This window comes from Pseudochaenichthys georgianus, chromosome 3 (assembly GCF_902827115.2).
Source record: "Pseudochaenichthys georgianus chromosome 3, fPseGeo1.2, whole genome shotgun sequence".
In the NCBI taxonomy this organism is placed as follows: Eukaryota; Metazoa; Chordata; class Actinopteri; order Perciformes; family Channichthyidae; genus Pseudochaenichthys; species Pseudochaenichthys georgianus.
Window position 1 is genome coordinate 13,712,940 of NC_047505.1, and position 22,060 is coordinate 13,734,999.

Here is a 22,060-nt window from a genome sequence, read left to right on the forward strand (position 1 = left end):
AAGTTAGGATGTACCAAGACTTATGTTTGTCCTCCTCAGTTGGGGTTAGAATTAGGGTTATTTGTCGGATGAAGAGTTTTGAAAAAGGTTCGATCCTCAATGTGGTCATGCTAACATCACATATCTACGGATGGAAATGGGTTAGGGTTTGGGTTACTAATGGGCAGATTCTTATGAAATGTTGTACATATGCTCATCATGTCATACTCAAGAGGAATTCCTATAACTTTAGTGATCCTTAGACTTTTCATATAGCGCCATCATTACGGACAAAATTCCATAGTACCTCTATTTGGAGAAATTAGGCTTTCCGAAATGCATTCATTACATTACATTCAAAAATCTCTCATTACAATATTTCCTTCATTAAGCCCCTTTTTAAAATATTGAATGTACCATAACTTTAGAAGAAAATAGTTTTCAAGTACAGCACACCCAACTGACACAACATTCCGCATACTGTCAATACTGTTTATATTCCTTCTGCCAGTCTTGCATTACCCAAGTGTCACTCCAAATGACGAAGTGTTGCAATGAAATCCACTGCATTGAAACTCACTTGGTCAGTACTGTCTGCCCAATTTGGTACAGAGTGCTGTCTCCAAAGTTCCCCAGAAGGATTTTCCAATGCTTTTATCATTCTAAATGCACATAGAAACATTCATCCCTAATATGAGCAGGTTCCCAGCTCATTTTGGTTTGAATGTTTTTTAGTATAACTCAATTCTTGTCTGACCGTTTTTAACGTTGTCTATTATGTATCGCTTTGTACTTTCACTATTCTGTTATCTCTGAGACAGATATCAAAACTAAAATGATATAAGGCGTAGCTAACTAGACAAGTAATTGACTGAGGACAGAACATTTTAAGGAGCATCGAGGAATACTTCACCCCAAAAATGACCATTTGTGATTCAGTTACTCCCCATGTGTAATATAGAATTCGTGAAATTGAAGAATCAAATCACACAACTCGTTTAGATTTTAGAGGTAGCATTAGAGTTAGTCGTTTTTTGGTAGACCTATTTATATTATGCATATAAGGTCTAAGTATGTTGATGAAGGCTCTCTTAGGGACTGTTCTCACACACACACACACACACACACACACACACACACACACACACACACACACACACACACACAATAACTCACTCACATGGTTTGATTTCGGTCATATCTGAGTGCAGGTGCCAATATGCTACAGTTGTGTAGAGTTTCAGAATGAGCCGGGTAGCGAAAGCCGGGTAGCAATAAGGACAGAACAACCCTGCGGGTCTTTCAGCGTATCACACACACTCTCCTAGAAACACACACACATTATTCCTCATAATTCAATGTCCAGACCGTGACACCATTTTGAGGGCCCTGAAGGGGGCTCCAGGGGAGGCAGAAAAGGTGTGTGTGTGTGGGCAAATTCTATACCTCATGGCTCCACCCTTCATCGCTGCAATTTGCTCCTTTTATCGCCGTCAGGGAAGCCAATGGTTACTATAGTGACAGGCACTAGGAATTTCTCTGAAAACACTTTTTTTCCTAATTTCGGATCCCCTGGGAGTAAAAGAGTGTGTGTGTGTGTGTGTGTGTGTGTGTGTGTGTGTGTGTGTGTGTGTGTGTGTGTGTGTGTGTGTGTGTGTGTGTGTGTGTGTGTGTGTGGTGTGTGTGTGTGTGTGTGTGTGTGTGTGTGTGTGTGTGTGTGTGTGTGTGTGTGTGTGTGTGTGTGTGTGTGTGTGTGTGTGTGTGTGTGTGTGTGTGTGTGTGTGTGTGTGTGTGTGTGTGTGTGTGTAGGGTTGGGAGGGTTGGGAGGGTTACTTTGTAAATGTAATCAGTTACTGATTTGATAACTTTTGGATTACTTTCTTTTTCCATCACAGGTGGGTATGTTTTGGTGAACAGGAGACGCAAAAGGAAACTGAACGTGTTTTTACTGTTTTAATGGCTTATCAAGAGCACACTGAAACATCACATCTGAAACGATGTAACAACATAATACACTTGTTGGGGATGCAGCTTGGGATGTGAGGAGAGTGAGGGACACGGCTTAGAACGGGCGTGTCGCCTTCTGTCCTGCCAGTGTTGGCAGGACATGAATTAAAATGTCGAACTCGGACTTGATTTTAAGGACATTTCGGCCAGGGGTGTAGAGCTATAGTTTAAGCACCGGATTGGCAAAACAGGAGAGTGTGTGCACCAGTCTGCCTTGATCTATGAATTCATGTCCGTGACACTCACAGTATCCTATCTGCTGCCCGCAGCTGTTTGATAGAAGGAAAACCTCCTTCACTTCATGAAATCTCTGCAGCGCCAGGAGGCAGCGGGAGGGTTAACTCCGCCTTTCACGCGCCGCCTTCCACGCGCCGCCTTCACTGTGTTTACCTTCAGAAATAATCATTAGTAAGGCTAAAGACTGCAGGCTGATGTGTTTTAACCACACACACATATATATATACACACACACGCGATTTAAACGCAGACTTTTGTTCCTCCATGTTTCGTTGTTATTGTTTCACTGAGCTCGCGGACCCGCGATTTTTTTTCAAACGCTTTTTTGGTCCATCTGCGGCGGTGATAGGTTTTGTGGGCTGTGATGATTCGGCTGTACCTACTTGAATATTACATGTTGAGAGGAAATCTTTCCACCAATAATTCCAATAAGTAATCCAAAATATATTCACTTCAGGTTTACGAAAGTAACTGTAATCAGATTACTCGTTTTTCAAATGTAACGCGAGCTGAATACAGTTACTTGATTTTTGTATTCTGATTACGTAACGCCGTTACATGTATTCCGTTACAACCCAACCCTGTGTGTTCACTGAAAGCCAATTATGTTTATGCATTTTCTTCTTTTCCCATGTGCCCAACTGTCGCTTCTATCAGTTGTTTTTTAACATGTGTTTTATGTTTAGATTCCTCGTTTAATCCTGATTCATGTATTTCTTTGTTGTCTAGGAATCCTTATTTCCCTCCATGGCCAGACACACTTGACTCAGTTTCAGGCTGATGCTAGATGTCACATTGTCACTCTGCATGTCCAGAGGCGGTAAATCCTCCATGTTTCATAAGACCTTTCGCAGATGGACACAAATACATTAATATGCCGTAGCTGCCCAATAGGCATCCATGCCCTCTCTGTGTCTGTCTTTCCCTCTCTTATGTTTCACACTTTATTTCCCCTTATTATGCCCACGAGATAGTAAAGTTTGTCAGCTTCAATATCAGGGGCAGAGTAATTATCCTCCCTATCTGGCATTCTGCTGAGAGAAAAGTGAGGAATGATAATTAGAGGACAGTCAAAATTCATTTTACCAAGCTAGGAAAACATTGCAGATAACAACAAATCCCAACTTCAGATTCAACAAAGCTATTATGGAATTATTTACTTGGCATACAAGTGTGTAATATCATACTGATGATAACTGACCCTTTTATCAATGAATGGCTTTGCAAACGTAATTATAACCTCAACAACAAATGCAGCTTCACAACTGCTGAAACATGTGTTGCATCCATCTATTGTGGTAATGTCATATTTGAGTTGATTGTGTTTATCATAAAAACAAAGATTGTTCTAACACCAGTTATTTAAAGGTGGGGTATAATTTTGGAGAAACCAGCTCGAGTGCTCTAGAATTTGAAAATACACAGCCGGAAAAAATCTGCCACTTCCTTACAGAGCCCCTCCTCCAACACACACGAACGCGCACATGACCAATGAGAGCATGAGATAATTTTGTGCACAGATGGAAGGCTGACAGGCAGGTAGGCCATCCAGTTATTTTAGCCGGGCCGGCTCAGATGATTGGTCGTACTTTTTACAGCGCTACGGCTTCCACAGATTACATTTTTTATGGATTTTTTGTGAAAGCACTTCAGATATTCATTGCTATCGGGATGTTAAGAGCATTCCATGGAATATAACAAAAAGTGTATCTCGAGCCGGTTTCTCAAACTTACCTACCCCACCTTTAAGCTAACACAGCATAATAATGTGGTTTTATAAGGCTTTGGGCCTTATATGCAGAGTTGGGTTTAACGCGTTACAAAGTAACAGTTCAGTTACAAAGTAACGCGTTACTGTAATAATATTACTTTTGTCGGTAACGGAGTAGTGTAACGCGCTACTTTTATAATTCAGTAATCACACTACAGTTACTAACATTGCCCCGACACGCGTTACTTCGTTACTTACTAAAAATCAGTCATAATCAAACCTAAAAAAACACCTGCAAAGAACACATGCTAAGGTGAAGCTAACGCACAGCTATTTGTTGTTTGTTTATAGCACGTATTATGTTCTTCTTCTCTGTTTTCCGGTTGTTGCCTGTTTTGAATGACGAATACACACTACCGCCACCTGCTGGTAAGGAGAGTTATTGCCACTCACGCATGCGCAGTTCGTACGTGCTCAGCTGAAGTCATTGCGGTGTGCTCCAGTCTGGTTCCAGTGCAACACATGGCCAACACTCAGGAGAACACGCCGACGCAACAGCGTGAGCAGAGATAGACTGCACAAAATATACAGATAGCAGGAGACAGAGGACAGCCATAGTCAGATATGAAAACATTCAGGATCTGGATCAGTCTTATGCGACAATGGAAACTGAACTAAAGAGAACATTTGAAACTTTAGCAGTCTGCGTGATCTGCCTGCAGAGAGGGGCGGGCCGGCCCTGCGAGTAAAGTAACGAGTTACTTTATGTAGAGAGTAACGAAGTAGTGTAATATATTACTTTTTTTAAAAGTAATATGTAATATATTACTTTTCTTTAGTAACGACCCCATCTCTGCTTATATGCCACCAACCATAAAAAGCCTACACATCACTGACATTAGAGGAACCTAAAGTTGACCCTGCAGATATATTGTCTTTGTGTAGTTATTATATTCTCATTCTGACTATAAATAGGCTTTATAATGTATTAAATGGTCAAAGATGTACTTATAGTACTTATTGTAGGCACTAGGCAGTGCTTTTCGGTATAAGTATTAAACATTTCTTTGATCAGAAACACTGAAACTAACCTATTTATACACAACATGTTGAAGTTGTAATTATATTTCAGAGCCCCAAATGCTAGAAAGGTTGTCTTGAAAACAAGGGTATAGCCAACAGGTCAACACTTTATTTTCCGTGACCGGTCAATTCGGTCCAATTAGCAACTAGAGAAGCAAAACAAGAGTTGTAGTTGAGAGGCAATGTGCACAACCAAATTGTTTAACAAGTAGCCAGTTTACAGTACCAATATATTCGAATCAAAAAGTGAAATCATCATTCGACGTGTGTGGGGATCTGGACAGTTTAATTGTTATTACCAAAACCTAAAGTGTGATCGGTTGACATGGACTACAAACGGAACAAGAGAGCTTCCAGTGCTAACATCGTGTCCAGCTGCCTTCATATCTGCACAAGAAAGCTGAACTTTTTTTTGGTTTGTTTGCCTGGCATTCAAACCGTAATCAATGGGTATTTATATTCATCTATAGCTTTATATATTTATCTTATTCTTTAGTTAATAGCCGCGTTCACACCGCAGTACCTTTCCCACTTTAGTTCCGATATAGTCCCAAAATGTCGCGTTCATACCAAAAAGAGCCTGAACAAAAATGAGTTCCTTTTCAGTCCCTTTTCAGTCCCTGCTAGAGAGCAGGTACTTTCGTGGGAGAAAAAGGTTCCTATGTCTGATTGGCTGGGCGGATTGCAAACCATGCCCCGTAAAACTCCCAAAAAAGTTTTGTGAAGCCGTCATTTTATTACCTTCGGGTGGCAGTATACGCCGTGAAGTGGTTTGTGGCCTGCCAGTAAACCCAAAGCAGAAGAAGAAGAATTGACGTCAGCGGCTTCATTTGCCTCATCCTCCCTCAGGACTTATTCCGGTGTGAACGCGATCTGTACTTAGTTCATGAGAACTAAAGAGTTCTGATGAACTAAGTTCTGATGAACCTTTGTGGGAAAAGTACTGCGGTGTGAATGCGCCTAGGGTGTCGCTTTTTTTAATTAAAGTGTCATATGTTGCATTCTCTGAGATTAGAAAGGTTAAGTGCAGGATCGAGTTTAGTTCACTGAAGACTGAGGGGCCAATACTTATTAAGGACAGAAAACACCCACATATTTGATTATAAAAATGAAGCACTGAGATGTAGAAGAGCCGTTTCCTCTACAATATTCTTTAGTTTTTTTAGTTTCTTACCTCCTCTTTATGTGCGTGCATCTTTGATGAGGATCTGGAACACTAACTCGTTTAATTTGATGCATGCCCACTTAAGTGTGTTGTGTACAATTGCGATGTGCATAGAGATATTCACACATTCGCAGGTTTGAATCTGCTTTGACTTTAAAGAGATGGATTGGAGGCTGTCACTCATAGGTGCGGGGGGGATTCCCTGCCAAGGCCTCCAATGGCTCTGCCCTAGGGAATTAGGACAAAACACACGCTCTCTCACACACAAACAAACACAACACAGTCACTCCAAACACAGCTCTGCATAATGTACTGCCAGCCTCTCTGTGGTGTGAAATGGCTTTGCTCCAGCCATGGCCACATTTCCAACACACACACACACACACACCTCAGCAGATGCTCAGCCAGGCTCCCTGCCTGCAACGTGACCCTTCTTGATCCTCCATCAGACACACACACACTCTGAGCCACTCCAACCTGCTGAGTGACCGAGCGCAAGCCGTCCACCTCTCGCCTACTGACGGGGAGCGGCAGTCTGTCAAAAACAACATCAAATCCAAACCAGCTTAAAGGTCCAACACACTCAGAAATCCCGTTGATTCCATCCTACTCTTTTTCTGCGGAACAGTCGGTGCCCTGTTGGCATGTGATTTGTTAATATCAATAACAAGAGATGTGAAGCCCGCCTCACAATAACAACATGATCCGGATTAGAAGATGTCATACAGTAGGTGCTGCTGCGGAGTTGGTCATTCTAAGGAGCTAAACTGCATGTTGGTGATTGATGGACAACAGGCTTAGTTGGTCAGATCCAGTAGCTGTGTTTCCTTGCACACCAACACCACATGACTTTATTCCCCGAGAAGCGAGTTTTGGTTGTTTCATTTTAGTTTGCAATGCAGATTCAATGTTTGTTTTTTGCTCGCCTAATTCCCCCATTGTAAGTATTTTTCTCTGGGTTCATTGTCCATGTTTTTGTCTATTTGATCTTCCTTACCTCAGTGACTATTGCCCGATCTGCTGCCATGGTGACAATCCTCAAGTACATTTGAGTTGTTCTCCTTTCCAGTTTCTATGAATGTACTGAGGGTGTCGGTTGTAGTTGGTTAACAAGCTACAAAGGGTTGGCTTTTTTATTATTACATTATTTGCCCTATACCCTTTTTAAATGTATGTTTTGTGATTGATGATGGGAAATATTTATGTAGATTTATGTTTAAAGGCCTAGTTCGTTAACTAGTTTAAAGGCCTAGTTCGTTTAATTCCAGTTAAGAACTGGAATGTGGGCAATAATAAAGGGAAAATGAAAAGTGTTGCCTTCCACTACTTTAAATTGTGTAGAGTTTCCTCCTAGGTTCAGTTATGTGCCAGCTGCCTGCGTGTTTCCTACTCAGTAACGAAATTATTCAGTCAGGATACCAAACGCCGCAGGCCAGGATATGAATTATTTCATCTCCCGCAGATTCACAGCAGTGTGGTGTGTGTGCTTCTGTACTGTATTTGAATACACACAGTTGTTTTACATGTCTTTATAAGGCTGCAAGTCACCTTGGAACAGGACTTGCCAGTGGCTCTGTGAGAATGTACTGCACAACAGAGCTTTGAGAGAAATGCTTACATGCTCACAAGGACAATGCTAACATTTTATATGTAGCAGGTATAATCTTTACAAAGTTCAATACCTTAGATTAGCATTTTAGCATTGTGTTGCTAATCGGTAATAAACAATGGATGTATAAAGAGAACTTAGCAAAGCATTGAAGTTGGGGATGGTTTTTTCTTTGAAAGTAGTTCAGAGGCAAATTAATCCATACATGGTTTGACTATCATTGGGATCATAGAGCATGCACACTTGAGTTTTGCTTAAGCCCCACCTCCAATCCACTGTGTCACATGGTCTCCGCTCAATCAAATGAATGGGAAGGATAAATAAATAATTCAGCTTCTAGTGCATTTTACAACTTTTAGAACCTCAGGATTTAAAAAAGGGTTATTCAAGCGTTTGTTCTGGGTAGTTTTACAGACATCTCTTTGCAAATGTTAATCAATGGGAAAAGGCTTTTGGGTCCTATGATCTCACAGACTGGTACCACCCGTTGGACACAACGAAATGTAGCTACAGTGCCTGGCTTTCTTCTTTGGGGCTTGTGCTAAACACAAAGTAAAGCATATGCTAATTGGGATAAAACTTTATGACCAAAGTTTTTTAGATATGTGTCAGAGAGAATTCAATGATAACTTTTTATTATTGCCAGCAGTAGATGAAATGTCAATCCATCCAATAAAAAACAAACCAATAAAAAACACAAATATAGTCTTAATGCTAGAAGAAAAGTCAATTTGTGGCAACCCATCCTAAAGTTGTTAAGAGATGTTAGTCTCTGATGGTTGGCCGACATCACCCTTCATAGTCAAACTGCTAGCATGGCTATATAGCGACGGTAGTTGTTAATCTGATTCAAAATGTCTCCTTCCTGTCATCTTCCTTGGGTTGTAGTGAATTTACTCATTACAAATCATGTAAATATCCCATACATTCTCTTCCACAGACTTACACACACACCTCTCAACAGATATCAGACACCCAGAGATTTGCCTGATAGAAGGCAGAGCGTTGTACTATACTCTGAACAAGTCAATGTCGTTGGAACTCTGCCCATCTCCTCCTGGAAACGGACAATATGTCTGTCTTTCTCCCCCTCTCTTTCGCAATCTGCCGTGTGCGATTAAGGTAATTATGCTGCCTCTTCACAACACCCACCAACCCAGCAGCAAAAAGCTGGGGAAATAGAATACTGCGGGCGATAGCAAGCAAGAGAAATGTAGAGACATAAATGACTGATGAAAAATTTCTCGGGTAGAAGGTGGCAAAAGTCAATGGGTCTATTCATCACTCAAGCTTTCACTGCACCAACATACAATACATCCTTACAAATGCCACTGCTGGTTTTACCCTAAAATGACTCCCTTAAAACAACTGACGGACAATCTGTACTCCGAAGTGTGATGTTCCTAAGGTAAAATGCTAGCTTTTGTTGTACAATCTCAAAGAAAGAAAGGAAATAATGAGCTGGAATGACCTGACCGAGGTTCAGCTGAAGTGGCCAAAAATGAATTTGACATTGTTGTAAATTAGACCGAGATTTAAAAGAGTAATATTATGCTCATTTTCAGGTTCATATTTGTATTTTGTGCCTCTACTGTTTACATGCTTTAATGTTCCAAAAGGTCTTCATTTTTCTCATACTGCCTGTGCTGCAGCACCTCTTTTCACCCTCTGTCTGAAACCAGAGCCCAGTCTGCTCTGATTGGTTAGCTGACTGGCTTTGTTGTGATTGGTCAACCGTTTAGAGATGTCCCTTCCCTTAGCGTACAATGTGTTGGAGCGCTAACCAATAGAAGCGATAGTGATATCATAATGTTACGGAAGTTACCTTAAGAATCCAATGGAGGCGTTTCAGGCAGGGGGGAGTGTCTTTGAGAGAAACTCCCTCTGGGGGGAAGTTTGGGATTTTAGCTTTTGCAGACCATTTACATGCACAAAAACACATATAACAAGCCCCTTACAAAACTAAATAAAGAGAGGGGTAATGGTGTTTTGCTGCTCTCCGCCTGGAATACAGAGTCCATTCACATTAGTTCTGATCATTGGCAGCCTTGAGGCTTGCTCTCTCTCTCCTTCCCTCTCTCTGTTTACCACACAGAGATTGATTTATGGCGGCTGCACTTTGCAGAGTTGGGTGGCGTGGGCGAGATACAGCAGCTGAAGGGCAGAGTGGAAGGAGACGAGCAGAAGAAGTGGAAGCGGGGGGAGAAAGGGCCATAGGGGAGAGGAGAAAGGAGGAGGAGGAGGAGGAGGAGGAGGAGGAGGAGGAGGAGGAGGAGGAGGAGGAGGAGGAGGAGGAGGAGGAGGAGGAGGAGGAGGAGGAGGAGGGAGGTGGTGTGAGGAGACAAGGAGAGGTGTTGGATTGGCCTCAGGTGTCTCACACTGATTTGTATCTTTTATGATGCTCTTCATGTCAAGGTCTCACGCTACAGTCCCTCTGGCCCAGACATTCCTGTGTGTTTATTCCTGATCCCCCTCATTACCATAACTTTAGTCTTGTCATTGACAGTCATGGTCAGGATAGGTTAGGTTAGAGCTGATAACATTACATTAGACTTTAATGATTACTTTAGGAAAGCAGGGCTGTAACGCTACAGATCACCCAAACAAGTGGTAGTTATGGTAATATACAACTGGCTATTCAAGCAGTTGTATTGGGCAGAAAAGTCATGAATGGGGCCGCCGTAATGCGCAGTTAGTAGAGCTGACTGCCCATGTATTTGGTCTCCATTTGCCGTATGTTATCCCCAACACAGTCGCAGGGAACTAGCTGCCCTTCTTGTAGAGCAATCGTAAGCTACAAGGGTTCCCCTCACAATACACTATACAGTGTGTACTTTACGCACTACTAATAAATATGTCCCGAACTTGCACTCGACAATGCACTCACTGCAATACAACCAATGAACGGTTGTCGAAAAACGAAGGACCGACAGAAAGACACACAGAGAGACAGATGAACAGACAGATGGACATGTTCATGAAGTTGTTGTTGCATGCTCACGTTCTGCAGGGACAATGTTTAATGTGTTAAAATCTTAACATGTTAGCATTGTAAAGCATATGCGGAATACCATTCATATTGCTGGGATTCAGTCATGATACATAACAATTTAGACTTAATGGTGGGGTTTAATGAAAAGTGAAGGGGTCACTAAAGTTATAACAATTCACCCTGAGTGGAACATACAGTCAATGTGTGCGCCAAATTTCATGGCAGTCTTTCTAACCAGTTGTTGAGATATTTTGCTAAAAACCACAAATGTGGACCTGTTGGTGGCCTTAGAGGAAAAGTCAGGGAATCACCAAGTCAGTAAGGTGCATTGTTTTCAAAATACAACTGCCAAATTTGTATCGTACAGTAGATGTTAAGATATTTCAATGGGTCGGTGAATACTTGGAGAAAGATCAGGAGATCACCAAGCACATTCGGATTTATTCTCTACGTACCAAACGATTTTTGAGATTAACTAGAGACAAAACCTGAGGTTGGCACTAGATTAAATTAAAGGTAAACTCCAAAGTTAGTAATCATCTTCTGGGGACCATCGTTGTCTGATTGGAATGGGACCGAAACACTGCGCCCAACACTATATTATGATACGGTTTTATAACATTAGGAATTGTCTCTTCTCTTCCTCCCTTTCTGCAGCGGGTCAGTTGAGCCAGTCTGCCCACTTCTCCCTGCAGCTGCCCTACACTGTGCTGGGCCTCGGACGCAGCGCCAACTTCCTGGATCACCTTTTCGTCGGGATCCCCCGGAAGCCCGGAGAGACGGTAAGGAAATATAAGAGGGTTATATAACCTGGCCACAGGCTGTACGCTCTCACAGAATGTTTAGATGCAGTTATAGAGGTGTGTATGACTACAGCAGAAAGAGAAAAGGAGGGCTGTGTGCTTCAGAAACAAAAGATTAAAAAAATCAATGTTCTCTTGTCATCAGCAATGCTAAACAAAAAACACATTGTCTGCCTAACCCTGAAAAATCCTTTAGTACCTGCTTGAGGTTGTTTGTCCCTAATCAAGCCGCAGTGGAAGCAAGATACGTGATAACTGCTGTTCATATCGAATGAGGATGTCTTCATAGGTTTGCAAATGAGGGAAGCCCATAACAGGAGTATTGGTGAAACTGATAGTCCACACATTTATTTTGACTGACTTGAGAAATAATTGATCAATGTTTATTACCTTAACCCAGAGATGAGTACTCGAGTCCTGGACTCGGACTCGAGTCGGACTTGAGTGCCGATTTTCGGGACTCGTGACTTGACTCGGACTCGCGCACTGATTGACGCGACTCGGACTTGGACTCGTGAATTCTCGCACAGGATGACTTGGACTCGGACTCGGACTCGTGAATTCCCCCCCCACGATGACTCGGACTCGACTCGTACATTGACGCTCCGACTTGGACTCGGACTCGAGCACATTTTCTCTGGAGTCTGATGTCCTCTATCCTGTATGGCGAGTTCACGTACTGGGCCCCGCTGTTCCAGTCTAGAGATGTCTAGAGACACACCCCGCATCATGCTGTATGCTTTCACACATTCTGCTTCCACATTGGAAAAGAGCAGCGCACAATGCTCGTTATGTGGAAACAATATAGAAGAGAAGGCTCCGTAACACATTACTCTAAGGATCAGACATATAGGCTGTCTTGAACACTATCATCAGAGTAACGTGATCTAATCAATAAATAAAGATTCAGCCGATAACGAAAGCACATACTTAACATGCATAATGACATCATTTTGCATGCTAAGTAGCCATGTGCTTTCTGGGGCTAAATCTTTATCGGTAAACTGATTTAACCCGTAAAAGTTCCTTCAAAATAAGAGTCCCAATCTTATTACTATCAAAATAAAAGTGCAAAACGAAAACTTTACCATAGGAAAATATTGGCATACAAATATAATCACTTCTCTAAAAGGTAACTCATTTTAAATATAGTTTATTTATATATAATAATAATATGAATATTAGAAATAAGCTTTATATTTGTATAGCACCTATTACAAGAATTGTAGCCAAACTCGCTTCACAGCAGTTCAATAGACAGGATAACAGCAATGTAGAGGAGCAGCTACATTTCAAAACATATATCCACGAAGATTAATACATGAAGACTTGTGACTCGGACTTGACTTGGACTCTTCTTAAGTGACTCGGAATTGGACTCGGACTCGAACACAGGTAATGATGACTCGGACTCGGACTCGACTTGGACACTCCTTGGGTGACTCGGACTTGGACTCGGACTCGAAGAGTGGTGACTCGAGGGTGACTTGGACTCGTGAATTGGTGACTTGACTACAACACTGCCTTAACCCAAAAATAACAATTAAGACTTACAACTTGCAATGATTTGTTCAATATCTCCAATTTTATATTGCAATTATTTGGTTTGCATATGTATTTGTGGATCCTGTTCATTCTCTTAAATACAAACAAGTAAAACTTTTTTTAATCTTGTGGTGAATGAAGACAATTTAAAAAGGACATATTATTAAATATATTTATTGTTTCACTGACTATGCAAATACTTTTGGGTATCTGTAGAGCCAAGAACAGTGAGATAAAACAACATAGTCTTTCTTGATTTAGACATTCAAAAAAACAAGATGTGGCTCCACTTCATATTGGGTACCACTTTACAATAAGACTACCCTTATAAAGGATTCATAAAGGGTTTATAATCAGGTTAGGAATTAGGTTGTAAACACTTTATTAATCATTAAGAACCATTTACAAACCAGTTCTAACATAGTTTGCATACATCAACACAGGCTCACTATTTGGCAAGGTGACTAAGCCTTATATTGGCTACTTAACGAGAATCAACTCAGTGAACAACAGACACCAAGGAAGCTGGCTGATGAAGAACACGAAGTAAGCTAGGAAGCCAATAGGCTTAGCAGTACAGATAAATGTGGGCTCACTATTTGGCAAGCAACCGGTCACAGTTGCCCTGTTTATCCCATGTCTTATAAAAGCTTATTAATGATTTATAAAGTGTTCACAACTTAATTAATAAATTAATTACAAACTATTCGTAAACCCTTTATAAAGGTAGTCTTATTGTAAAGTGGTACTCAAATATCTATTGCAGGCTAATCACCCCTCATCTATGTATCTCAACCAAGCCCCCAGGAAGTGCGCCGGACTCGGATGAAAATATTTGTGGTGACCAAACGGCGGTACTTCACTTCCGTTTGGTTGCCAGGCCCGGAAACACTTTTTCCCATTGACTTACATAGGGAAAGAGTGGTCTGTAAATCGTTGGATATTTTTTTTTTCAACTAAATAAACTACCCAGTATGAACACTTGTATAGCCCTTATTAAAAACATTCGTTCCTCAAGTTGTAAAAATGTGCTAATAACGTTATTCTGAAAGAGATTTCCCTCTGCATTATGAACGTGCATCTAACCCACGGGACCGCGCCGCCCGGCATGTTCATGTTACATGTTCAGTACGACATGCGTTTATCTTTACCCATGGGTGCACAATAAGAACAGACCATATCGCCTTACTGCTAGCCCACGGAGCTGTAATAATGGATATATTGCACATGTTTGCTGCAATTCATAATTTGTAAAATATTATACTACATGAGCTGTATGATTAAATCTTGTATTAAATAAAGTTAATATTACCGACGTAGATTGACGGCCCTGTAGCTTCTTATTGCACTAAGAAGCTTATTGCACTGTATATATATATATATGTGTGTATATATATATATATATATATATATATGCATATATATATGTATATGTGTATATATATATATGTATATATATATATATATGTATATATATATATATATGTATATATATACAGTGGAGCAAAAAAGTATTTAGTCAGCCACCAATTGTGCAAGTTCTCCCACTTAAAAAGATGAGAGAGGCCTGTAATTTTCATCCTAGGTACACTTCAACTATGAGAGACAGAATCGGGGGAAAGAATCCAGGAAATCACATTGTAGGATTTTTAATGAATGAATTGGTCAATTCCTCGGTAAAATAAGTATTTGGTCACCTACAAACAAACAAGATGTCTGGCTCTCACAGACCTGTAACTTCTTCTTTAAGAGCCTCCTCTGTCCTCCACTTGTTAACTGTATTAATGGCACCTGTTTGAACTCGTTATCAGTATAAAAGACACCTGTCCACAACCTCAAACAGTCACACTCCAAACTCCACTATGGCCAAGACCAAAGAGCTGTCAAAGGACACCAGAAACAAAATTGTAGACCTGCACCAGGCTGGGAAGAAATCAACTGTGGGAGAAATTATTAGAAAATGGAAGACATACAAGACCACTGATAATCTCCCTCGATCTGGGGCTCCACGCAAGATCTCACCCCATGGGGTCAAAATGATCACAAGAACGGTGAGCAAAAATCCCAGAACCACACGGGGGGACCTAGTCAATGACCTGCAGAGAGCTGGGACCAAAGTAACAAAGGCTACCATCAGTAACACACTACGCCACCAGGGACTCAAATCCTGCAGTGCCAGACGTGTCCCCCTGCTTAAAGAGCCTGTGACAGCATCCCAACAACTGTTGTGCAATGAAATATTGGGCTACTAGTAATCTCGAACCGTCAGTTTAAAAAAGAAAAAGCGATACCGTTCCGTTAAATATCAATCATTTCGAACATCGCGGGAAATTCCGTCGACTCATTTTGAAGTTTTGGGGGAAGCCGGAAGTGACGTCAATGCGGGAACGCTTCGAGAGCCAAACACGGACAAAGTGTGTTGTCATGCGTAGAAATGGTGAATTACTGAGATTAGGCACGTTAATAACGTTTTAATGAAGTTGACTACAGTATATTCATATTTGTCAGTGCTTTCATGTCAATTCGGCGACATAAACATAAATGATCGTGGTGAAGATGATGATTACATTAGGATTAAAAATCGGGAGTGAGAGCTGCTGAATTTCCTCCCGTCGGATGTGATATAAAAACAAATCGATTATTTTTGTGGTTGTAAACTCAAGTGGATGAAACTACATTTATTAGTGCTTTCATGTCAATTCGGCGAACATATGATACATTAAATGATCGTTTGTTTGAGCCGGTCTGCATTTCCTGATGAGAAAACAAACCGATGCTTTTTGTAGTTGTAGTACACCAACAACATGGATTAAACGTGTGGTTTTTTACCACAATGTTGGGGAAATTAATGGATAAAATGCACGGATTATTATTATTATTCCCACTCCGATCGGGACACTAGGTCCACCGTTTCCCCGCAGCGAGGCTCCCCCCGTTGACAGTTTACGTGGGCTGGGTGCAGTGGCGGACTGGCCACCGGGACGAATCCCGATGGGCCGGTACCGAAGTGGGCCGGTCGGATAAGTCACCAGCACATCCCCCATAGGCGGCGCGTGAGGCTCAGGTTTGAGAAGGCTAAATAACTTCTTTTACCTGACGCTGCCCGCCTCCGGCGTCTATAGAAAAGAGATCCACTCAGTGTGCGGAGTTTAAATCTCTCAAGTCATATTACAGGATAAAGGAAATAGAGTTTAAACTGCCGTATGCAGAGAAGACGCCGACGTGTCGCACTTATCATTCATATTACATCATCAATCAAATCATCGATCATATAATATCATAATATATCATATATTTCCTTATCTGAGTCAGCTTCTCCAGCCTCATCTGGCCGTGCAACACTCACAGTGTCACAGACTGTATGCAGAAGTATTATTTAACACATTATGTTGACGAAACACTCGAGACAAATGTAATTAAAGTCAGATCCACTCGTGTCTTAGACGTGAACGCGCTCTCAGCTGGAGAGAGAAACCCTGGCTTGATTTACCGAGTTGATAACCAGCGTCGTAGGACCGCTTAGCGAGATCTCGTTTGTTAGTTTGTTGTTGTTAGTTTGTTACTCAAACATATCCAGGGTCTGTTTAACTGGCTTCGTAGTACAGGGCACAGGTGGCTAGCAGCGCTAATGTCAAAGACACAGACATTATACATTATATTTGTATTTTACCAGGATGCAGTGACACAAATATTTACATATTTACATTTACTATCTACAGCACCCGCCGCCCCTGACATCGCCCACTCCCCCCATTGACAATTTACTAGCGGTACCGAAGTGGGCCGGTCGAGAGTCCCGGGATGATTTGTAGTCCCATTCCACCACTGGCTACATGACCATATGATCGCCCATATTGACGTCTGAGCTGTCTGAGCTTGCTGCTGTGTGCACCATCGTGCGTTTACATCTGACTGTATATATATAAAGGTTTACATGCAGATGCTGGGATCCTGGACGGTGCAGCTGGAGCACTGTGCCCGCAATGACGTCACCCATCATTTGGCGGGACTTGAAGAATCCGCGAGAAGATCCAGAAAATTGTCAACATTGAAGGCAGATTAATGGTTATCAAAGTACAAATATCCAAAATCAGTTCAGTAACGGTTTTCAAGGGGACCATATTTACTCAAATTGATGGGTTTGGATGATGGGGGAAAACCGTGTCACAGGCTCTTTAAGCCAGTACATGTCCAGGCCCGTCTGAAGTTTGCTAGAGAGCATTTAGATGATCCAGAAGAGGATTGGGAGAATGTCATATGGTCAGATGAAACCAAAATAGAACTTTTTGGTAAAAACTCAACTAGACGTGTTTGGAGGAGAAAGAATGCTGAGTTGCACCCAAAGAACACCATACCTGTGAAACATGGGGGTGGAAACATCATGCTTTGGGGCTGTTTTTCTGCAAAGGGACCAGGACGACTGATCCGTGTAAAGGAAAGAATGAATGGGGCCATGTATCGTGAGATTTTGAGTAGGGCTGTGCGATTATGGCAAAAATCATAATCATGATTATTTGGGTCAATAATTGATATCACGATTATTTTGACGATTATTCATTGACCATTTATTGAACTTTAAAACAAATAATATTTCACCAATAAAAAAGATCAACAAATATGTTGGAGCGTACTTCCAAAACCATACTAAACATATATTATTAATATGATAAATAAAAATAAATTCGACCAAAATAAATTAAATCAAATATGTTGCAGTGCACTGTCACAACCTGAAAACTCCTTAACATATAGCCAACATGTTGGTAAAACATATTCAACATATTCCACTCAGTTAAACGTTGAAGGCTGGCCCACCGTCATGGTCCAGAAGTAACAGGAAGTAAATGTTGAACTACAATTTAAGACCAAATTAAAATGTTTAGGCCACCATGGCAAATGCTGGTAGGGCTGCTCATGCCATCTCAGCCTGTTGACATGGTCTGGTTACAGAGATGAGCGCAGGCAGGTGACAAGCCACCTGTACTGAAGACCCTCAGCCACGCCCCGACACATGGGGTGACGTCGGCCAATCACAAAGCTTTGATGCGTTCAAGTGCATTATTCTGGCACAGGAAGATTATGTTACAGGACATTAACGATAACACAGAATATTGTTGTTCTATTTTTGGACACATCTCGCGATCGACTGGTTGCGCACCCCTCGGCTAGACCATAGGTCTGTTGTGGTGGCAAAGCAGTCAGCTGAAGCCACATCTCTCTCAACTTCCCCACGGCATTTGTCATATAATGCAGGCAGCGCAGACCTGCTGAAATGATACCGAGACGGCATCGCGTAATGCTTGTCCAACGTGTTGACAAGTTGCTTAAAGCCCTGGTTGCTAACAGTGCTAACTGGGCACATATCTTTAGCGATGTGAAATGTAATGGCAAAGTACTTGCAAATAGTGGAAATAGTTTTACCCTTCTTTTTAACGAGTTGCTGCTCTTGTTCTGACATCTTCGCTCGCGCTGAACACTCACAACACATGTCACTCGCACGTGGCCGAGTGGGCTTTTAGGGAGGGGCGAAAGCGCACCCAGCAAAATAATCGTATTTTGTCAATTATGCTGTTTTCATAATCGTCACAAGCCATAATCGTAATCGCGATTAAAATACGATTAATTGCACAGCCCTAATTTTGAGTGACAACCTCCTTCCATCAGCAAGGGCATTGAAGATGAAACGTGGCTGGGTCTTTCAGCATGACAATGATCCCAAACACACCGCCCGGTCAATGAAGGAGTGGCTTCGTAAGCATTTCAAGGTCCTGGAGTGGCCTAGCCAGTCTCCAGATCTCAACCCCATAGAAAATCTTTGGAGGGAGTGGAAAGTCCGTGTTGCCCAGCGACAGCCCCAAAACATCACTGCTCTAGAGGAGATCTGCATGGAGGAATGGGCCAAAATACCAGCAACAGCGTGTGAAAACCTTGTGAAGACTTACAGAAAACGTTTGACCTCTGTCATTGCCAACAAAGGGTATATAACAAAGTATTGAGATGAACTTTTGTTATTGACCAAATACTTATTTTCCACCATAATTTGCAAATAAATTCTTTAAAAATCAGACAATGTGATTTTCTGGATGTGTTTTCCTCATTTTGTCTCTCATAGTTGAGGTATACCTAGGATGAAAATTACAGGCCTCTCTCATCTTTTTAAGTGGGACAACTTGCACAATTGGTGGCTGACTAAATACTTTTTTGCCCCACTGTATATACAGTGCAATAATTCTTTCATGCTAAATGAAGCTCTGTTGCTTGGATATCACTAGATCCTGTTACAGCGTAATATAAAAGTACATAACGATTGATGTGTAAATTAGCATAATTACTAGCTAGCTGCTAACTGCCGCCTCGTTAATATCAAATCCATCATAATAACAATCCAGTGCCATGCTGTCATGAACGCGCGGTGCTGTTACGTGTATGCAAATTGACGTGCTTGATGTGAACGAGCATTTTGGGGGGAATTGTTAAAGTTGCGCATGCGCTATGAGCGCACATACGGGTACTTCTCAGCCATGCTGGGTAATCTGTGACGTTTCGCTCTCTCAAAAGTTTGGCCATTTTATCATCATGCGCCAATGAGCAACTCTCATAGGAATGAATGAGGCCCCGCCTTCCACGCTGTATCCAGTTCTTATTATACATCCATGATCTCAACTCATTCCTCAAGGCTAAAATCCCAACGTTTCCTCCAGAGGGCAAGCCCGCCTTAACCTGCCATCAGCCCTGGGGCTGATGGCAAATCAAAGTCATTTATAGCCTCGGCAGGCTCTATGATCGCACTTCTCCACTCTGCATATGCGCGCCTGGTCCTCTCCTCCAGATGAGTGAGTGAGTCGGGCCTCCCACATGTATCTGTCCGGTTGCCGTTGGCTCCCCTCCACGTAGCAAGTCCTCGTCGTCCTCCTCCCATCTCCTCCAACAGATAATGTCCCTCCTGTCTGTTTTTCCTCTCCCGCTACTCCAGCTACTCCATCGCTATCAGAACCAGACGGCCTACTTGGCTCCGCGGCCCCGCGGACTTTTTGTTCTCCGACATTTTCTCCTAAACCAACTTCATCTGTCACTCAATCACTCACAATTTGAATAAGTCACATGTGAAACATATTCTCATTCTGATTGACTGTGCCCACTGACATTAACTGAGTCATCATTTTTGAGAAAAATCTCTGGAATCCATCGATCTGATTGATTAGCGGAGCAAATGATCAAAATAGTATGGAGGGAAGATATTTGCGTTTGGATTACTGGTCTGGGGGAAGCGCGCGTGTGTGTGTGTGTGTGTGTGTGTGTGTGTGTGTGTGTGTGTGTGTGTGTGTGTGTGTGTGTGTGTGTGTGTGTGTGTGTGTGTGTGTGTGTGTGTGTGTGTGTGTGTGTGTGTGTGTGTGTGTGTGTGTGTGTGTGTGTGTGTGTGTGTGTGTGTGTGTGTGTGTGTGTGTGTGTGTGTGTGTGTGTGTGTGTATTGTGCTTGTTTCCCGGGGAAAACACTCACGAGAAACACCGGCTGTTGTTATGCCTGCGTTGACGTTAAGTTACTCCGTTCTCCGCTTGTAATTATGCCGTTACAAGCTTCAAAGTTGTATTTATCATCTGAATTTGCTGAAACAAGTTTAATATTCTGAAAGCCAAGACTTTGTTTATTTGAAATGAGATGAAAACAAACTGTAACGGACCCTGCCGTGTTATCTATGATTACTATACGCCTTACATTCATAATTTCAACCGGAGGGAGGGGGGGCGGCGCTGTGGAAGTGCAGGGTGGCGAGTCAGAGCTGTCATCTTCCCTTTACAAGCTTCAAAAATGTATTTATCGTGGGATTTTGGAAATAAAAGTTTCATATTCTGAAAGCCAAGACTTTGTTTATTTAAAAAAAATTAATAAATATATATATATATTTGAATTTTTTATTTTTTTATTTTATTGGCTCATGATAGGCCCCCGATCTACGTAGGCCCCTGGGCTTCAGCCCAGGTCAGCCCGTGCATTAAGGCGGCCCTGCCAGAGGGAGTTGACCAATCACAACAGAGCCAGCCAGCTAACCAATCAGAGCAGACTGGGCTCTGGTTTCAGACAGAGGGTGAAAAGAGATGCTGCAGCACAGGCAGTATGAGAAAAATAAAGAGCTTTTTGAACATTTAAGCATGGAGACATGTCCCAGTAGAGACACTACATACAGATATGAGCCCTGTAAGTGAGCATAATAGGGCCCCTTTAATAATCAAATCCGATCGGTTATAATGTACGCGGTTAATCCCCTCTGTCTCCCTCTTTCAACTCTCTCTCTCTTTAAAAAAGCCACTGGTGTCCAATTACATAATCTTAAAAAAACTAGTAGAGACTGAAAGCCTTAGTACGAAACTGAAAATTAGCATTAAGTGTTACTAACAAAGTGTTATAGCAGTTTTTGTAGCCCTCATATTAGAAAGAGTCCAATTTTGGCACAATGAATATGACAGAATACTGAGGCACTAGAGGCAAGATTTGGCAGCAAAGTGGCAGTGAGAGAAAGCTCTTTTCCTCGTCCCATCTAGTAATTAAAGTAAAGAAGAGAAATTGTCTCTTTATGGCAGATAGATTCCATATCCTGGTTATAATGTAGGGAGAATTGAAAAAGGTTCAGCAACCCTCCCCACTTGAAAAAAGGAATATAGCAACCCTTTACATTAAAACCCTTTACATTAAAACCCTTTGCATTAAAACCCTTTACATTAAAACCCTTTACATTAAAACCCTTTGCATTAAAACCCTTTACATTAAAACCCTTTACATTAAAACCCTTTACATTAAAATTCAAAAAAATCTGTTTGACAAGCCTGAGAGTAGAGGACGTACAGTATGTGTATATGTGCCTCCCGTCATACGACAAGCCAGCATTATATTAATATTGTAAATTATGGATTGGGTTGATGTTTTTAATCTATT

At 41.7% G+C, this 22,060-nt stretch overlaps 1 protein-coding gene across 1 annotated transcript in view; it reads left to right on the forward strand.

The window, feature by feature from the left end:
• itfg1 (integrin alpha FG-GAP repeat containing 1) overlaps positions 1-22,060 on the forward strand; it is a 214,889-nt gene that overhangs the window by 180,351 nt on the left and 12,478 nt on the right. The window contains exon 15 of the mRNA XM_034105187.2: positions 11,441-11,565. Coding sequence (XP_033961078.1) covers positions 11,441-11,565 — 125 coding nt within the window. The remainder of the gene's footprint in view (positions 1-11,440; positions 11,566-22,060) is intronic.